Source organism: Acanthaster planci, linkage group LG09 (genome assembly GCF_054643075.1).
Source record: "Acanthaster planci isolate LZ-2023a linkage group LG09, COTS_SCS, whole genome shotgun sequence".
NCBI lineage: Eukaryota > Metazoa > Echinodermata > Asteroidea > Valvatida > Acanthasteridae > Acanthaster > Acanthaster planci.
This window is the reverse complement of record NC_141785.1, coordinates 7370992-7376991: the sequence shown is the minus strand read 5'-3', so window position 1 is coordinate 7376991 and position 6000 is coordinate 7370992. Positions and strand designations below refer to the sequence as shown.

Sequence of the window (6000 nt, the reverse complement as noted above, 5' to 3'; positions counted from 1 at the left end):
CCATTTTCTGGATTTTCAACAACTTTCACTGGACCTTCAGGAGTGTTCTTAGATACGTGTCAATCAGGTATTTTGGGCTTTGTCTTAGCTGCTTGTAATCAACAGCAAAAGATCCACAGCATCTGAAATTGGACTAAAGTAGCAAGAGTAAAAAGTACAAAATGAAACATCTGCATCAATAAAGATACTGCCTTCAGAATCAAGAATGTGCTGATGCACGCAAAAACTACATATCCAGAGACAAGCGTATTATTTCATCAAGAAACTTTATTCCATCAAAATTCAAACACATTTAAACATTACCGAACCCCCCCCCAAGAATCCATTAACCATTAAAAGCCTAAGTCTTACAATGTCAATTTATGGCAAACCAAATAAAAGGGTAGGAAGATAAAACAGAATTGACTCCATAAACTACGGACGGTCCTCATTTAAGGAAACAATAGAGACAAAAACCTCATCTCAGTGCAAGGTACAGACTTGGGCCTCCAAAGCATGTGAAAGTGAGCAAGATCTTCAACACACTTGAACAGGGCTTAAATGAGAAATCTGCCATGGAAACTTCAACCGAGACCTGGGCTTTCACTGCTGCCTCGTGGTTTGTGACCAGCAATGTACGCCACCATTCTTTTTTCAAGGAAGCATCACACCATGTAGAGTTCCATGGGACACACAACTACCAGGTCACTACAATGCAGTGTGCTCTGAAGCGCTTTGGTTTTAATGCCTACACTAGTCTTGGGTCATTCCAACTGCTCCAGTGGACTTTGTGATCTTCACTGCCCTACGGTCAACTAATTCCGTCCCTGTTGGATTAAATTTGATAAAATCCACCTCAACAAAGAATGAACACCAAAAAAAAAAATAATAATAACACATGCTGAAAAAACCCCATCAATCATGACCACTTGTTTCAGTAAGAAAGTTGTGAGCAAAAAATTCATTTCAAGAATCTATTAAAATATTCAGTGAGATCTCATTTTCTTAAGTACTGAAGATTTTCTCAAAAGCATTCGTGGATGTATTATTTATCTTCACATTTGAAAACCAGAAAGTGATTGCTTTTTGTCAAAAGTTTAACACCACACAAAAACTACTGAAAGGAAAAACAGATTAACAAAACCCTTTAAGAAAAAAATAATCAAATTTTGGACCAAAATGTTCGATTTGCGGACACTTTAATTGTTTCAACTAAAGAAGCACTTCCGCAAAAAGCACACAATCTGTGGATATTTGACTGAATTTGGCAAGAAATATTTGAACTTCACAACGTAATTCTGAACACCCAAAGTGCAAAATCAACAGAAATTTTCCAACCAAAAAAAAAGCTAAATTTAATCATTTGAACAACAAAACACCTCAAAAAATTTCAACAAAATCAATTAATAAAATTAATGGAAATTCCTATCACCTGCATGCTATTAATCTAATAAAATACTCTCTTGTAGAAAAGTTTTCTGTCGAAAATAGAGAAAAAGATTTCAACGCCTGAAAAATTATCCATAAATCCCCAAGATTGTCAGTTGGCTTTCATCATTCCAAACTAGGTCAGAGGTGATCACAAGGGTCAATTGAGGTCATGGGCAGCCACACTCTGTTGCAAATACTCAGAGTAAAGTTTCTCCTGTGAAAAGGAAAAAAAAAGCTTAAGCTTAAGTTAAGGAGTCAGGTTGGCAAAGTAGTTTTTTCCTTGCCTTTTGTCTCTGCGGCTCGGGTTCGATTCTCGCCTTGGTTCACATGTGCATTGGGTTTTCAGTCCCTACATGCACCTGATTCTGTGGGTGTCACCCAGAAACTTCTTCTCTGGGGTTTCCTCCCACCTCTAAAACTGTAACTGCTTCTTGTTGTCTTCTCTCTACAGATGTAGGTGGATGTGGGCTGTTTGGTGGCTGCCTGAGGTGCCCTTGAATGTCATTTGCTGGATCACGTTTAATGTCTTCATTGTACAGCATATTTGAACATATCTGCACGAAGCTTGCGCATTATAAATGAATAAATTATTATTAAGTAGCAAAAACTGGGACAAAGGCTTTCATTCCTGCTCAACGCAGGGTTCAATATACTCTTTAGACCAGTGAACCAAGGCCAGTGATTGTAAACATCAGTCTTGCAGCATCAGTTCAACTCCTGCAGTTTAACAGATTTCCAACATATTTATCTATGAGTTACTCTCAAATTTTTGTAAAAGAGAAATTCGGCTTCACTTTCTTTGGGATAAAGGTACATATATATATATACAAGCATAGGCATTTCATGACACGCACATGTAACTTTTGGGAGAGCACATGTTTAACAAGACAGCCGGATCATTCACTTTGGTTACTTGTGTTGGTCATGTAAAGTGTGTTTTAATCAAGTGAAATCTGTGTGGTACATGTATCGGCCGTGTGGTCCAGTTGTTTTTGTCATTAATTCTGACCCCTGCACTGAGTCCTAAATGCATGTACATTGAGAATATCTGACTTCGGATTACAGGTGTCGGTGAGTTCAAACACACAACAGGAACCCACTTCCTTTTTCAAGCAAATCTGCTTTTAAAAAAAAAGATGGTAAAAAAAGAACCATACAGCTCGGTGCACACAAAAATTAGGCTAGGGAGTCGACAGAAGTGTCATTTTTATCAAACATTCGAATCAAATAAAAAAAAAAAAATAATTTGTATCACTTTCAAGGTTGGTTCAGGGAACAAAACTTGTCCTTTGTTTGGGCTTTTGCACAGTTCACAAATATAATCACTCCAACAATGACCACATTACCAAATGTTCTGCTTGAGGATAATTAAAGGGCTTCCGTTGCCAAGGGCATTGTTTCTCACCTTGGTTACCCTCACGTGGTTCTGGACAAAGTCCTTCTGTTCGCTCAGCACTCGTTTCTGTTTCCGACTCAGCGTTGACTTTAGCCTGGTGGAGAGAGAGAGAATGCCAATTAGATTACATTTTACTAGCCAAACGTTCAAATAAGAGGTCGTAATCTACAACCAAATAAGCTTTCAAGGATGGTGTAACTGAAGCACGTGCTGCCATTCAGAAGTGTGGTTTGGACCAGTCTGGAAATTTGTGGTTGAAGAAATTGTACTGTTTGAAAAAAATGCACACACAAACTTCACGTTTGCAAACGTTATCACCAATTGCTCTTCAGTACATGTCACAAAACACTGGACAGCTCACAACAGAGATCAAAACTATGCATAACTGCATCCACTGAACTCTACATTTTAGCTGTGACAATGCCACAAAGTAATTTTCAGCATGTGAGCTGCTGAAATACTCTATGACCAAGACGGCAACCACACACCCCAGTAAGTTTGCTCAACCACTAAACTCTGTGCAACCTCTTAAGCCAGCTTAAATCATTCACGAGGTAGGCCGCAATTTCCACACTGCATTCACGACATCACCAATGGCATAGGAGCTTGTCAATCAATGTCACGAACGGCTGGCATTCCATTTCTATTTCAACCCCGACAACTCCCAAACCCATGAGCCAAAGGTATGTTCCCACACTCGAACAGCCAATCAGCTTCACAGGTCAGGGGTGAGATTGAGGGCCCCACAGCAGCGTATGGTAGGATCTGTGGTATACATTTCTGTCTGTCTGAAGGCACCTTACAAACAACTATTTCTTGTGTTTCATACCAACTTTTACCATGTCAAAACAACTTAATGATTAAACTCGGGACTTCCGCGAGTTGAAAACAGATTGTCTGAAAAATCCTGAAAAACCAGGACAATTTTGAGGAAAAAATCCTGAAGTCAGGAAAAATCCTGACAACTCTCACACCCGACAGGTTCGCATCCCTGATTCAGCTTCTCTGCCCCCCCTTCCGAGAATACACCAAACTGTTTTTGAGTTAGCATTTCAACTTGAGAAAAACTACCTCAAAGCACTCTGCACAAGAAACATACATGTCCATGAATGACATAAGCAGATACTGATCTGTGCACAACAACAGATCCATCCCCGCCCCCCAACCCCCCCAAAAAATAACGAGATGAAGCCAACTAACCTGGTTGACATTTTAGCGAGGACCAGGAGGAGGAGAGATGAGATGACGAGTCCAATGAGAGCGTAGAGATGGTAATCCCTAGGTATCGATTCCCACATGGAGCCTATGGGACGCTGTATCAGGAAGATAAACCAAAAAAGAAATGGAGGTGCGTTGAAAGTGAGTACTGAGTATTTCACTGCCAAAGTTTACAGAAGTATTGCTATGCATCCAAAGCTCAAATTTGTTGTTTTTTTTTCCGATCAAAAAACTTTATTCGCTGTCTCCAGTTCATGTTGCTGATCGCAACAGTTAAGTATATGGTGGTTAAAAAGTACTCATGAAGTACATGACTGTTAAAAAACTGGTACATGGGAGACGAATACATTCACATTGGGCATGTCCGATCAAGACCCATAGTTAACCACAGGTCAACTATCTCTGATCTAGCACATGCGAGTCGCTGATGATTGGACTGGTCAAGTCGAGTATTTGTGACCAACCTGGTGAGGTTGGTTGCGTTGTTGGTTGCCATGGCCATTTTGATAACACAGTGCAAAGATGACCATGGCAAGAAAGCATGTCGTCCATATCAAAGATCTCGTCCACAAAACAAACCAGCCACCACATTTTCTCACAGTCAAGTCACTGAACCAATTGAGGTTGTTGACCCATGACCAGGCAACAGTTGACTAAAGTCATTAGTACTTCGACTTCATTGCACATGTGCTGAGTGCATCAAGAACCAACCACAAGCTAACTACTGGTCCTTGACTGAACAAGAACCATTAATAAGCCTTTTGCAAGTTAAATTGGAATAAAATCTGGTACACTGAGTTCTTTAAATTCCCATGAACATAAATGAAATTCTCCACACTGAAGCCACTGCTACTATATCTCCTCATTGGGGGCAAGCTTTTGCTTAGATTCTGGTTCATAAGAGACCCGTTGCCTTGCCCTGTTTTCCTTGGATAGGAAGGGCACATAGGAACCAGTCCATTCCAGAGATGGTGGTCTCTATACAAAAGCTTACCCCAAATCAAGAGGTATAGCAACAGTGTCTTTAAGTGTAGGGAATTCAAATTCTGTTTATGTGTAAATGGATAACTCAGTATGTCGGATTTCATTTAAATTTAACTTGCTAAAGGCATATTTTAAACTGGCTTCGAATGGTTTTCAGAAATGACTTGATTAATAACCCAACTGCCAAGACTCCGCGGGCCACTATTCCATGCAAGAACAACAGAGGAACTAGAGATAACATTTGGTTTCTTCACTTGGAAACAATGTCACTTTTCTGAGAAAACACTGCATGTACACACATGTTTATGGGTCATCCTATAAATTCAGGATCCAACTGACACATTTTTGTGTCCCTGTTACACCTGACCAGTGTAATCTGACACTGAAATATCACCGAATTTGATTTCAAACTGTTTCTATTTGTAGGGCAGGTCATTTGCAGTAATTTATCGCCCTTGGAAATTAGAGAATGTGTTCTGAACTTACAGAATAACATGTCCGACTTGACAGCGACACACACAAAAAAAATTGGACCCCTAATATATATAGACGGACCCTTATGTATGTTTGACACAGGACGTAGTAAGCACAAGCAACCAATTTCTGTTGATATATACATGTATGCTCTTACAGCATGTGCTGTAGGCTGCTTAAAAAATTTTTCCTACCAAGTTGTCTTAAGGGCGGTGATGGGGGGCGTCTAATCAGACCTGATATTGTTGTTGAAAGTAACCATGTGTTATCCACCTTCTACGAAGAAGATATTGACTAACCAGGTAAAGTTTTAATGTTTCAGCCCCGTTCTTCCCTAGTGTAGACACCAAGACATCGTTGGACACGTTGCTGGCCAGAAAGTTGACAAGCAGCACAGCCGGCAGGAGGAGGCCCAGTAGAAAGAAGATGAAGCCCTTGCCACGGGCACGGAGGTTGTAAGAATTGGCCGCTCTGGAAGGCAGGCGCAAATGAGGAACAAAGATCAAAACCTGAATTTT

The 6000-nt window shown here is 40.2% G+C and overlaps 1 protein-coding gene across 3 annotated transcripts in view; it reads right to left on the bottom strand.

Annotated features, from left to right (window-relative positions):
* Positions 1-247: 247 nt before the first annotated feature.
* LOC110988306 (uncharacterized) overlaps positions 248-6000 on the bottom strand; it is an 88921-nt gene continuing 83168 nt past the window's right edge. For all 3 annotated transcript variants that reach the window (XM_087141055.1, XM_022251675.2, XM_087141056.1), the window contains exons 8-11: positions 5782-5953; positions 4007-4119; positions 2816-2900; positions 248-1624 (exon numbers count right to left, since the gene is read on the bottom strand). In XM_087141055.1, coding sequence (XP_086997181.1) covers positions 1568-1624; positions 2816-2900; positions 4007-4119; positions 5782-5953 — 427 coding nt within the window. In that variant the 3' untranslated portion in view covers positions 248-1567. The remainder of the gene's footprint in view (positions 1625-2815; positions 2901-4006; positions 4120-5781; positions 5954-6000) is intronic.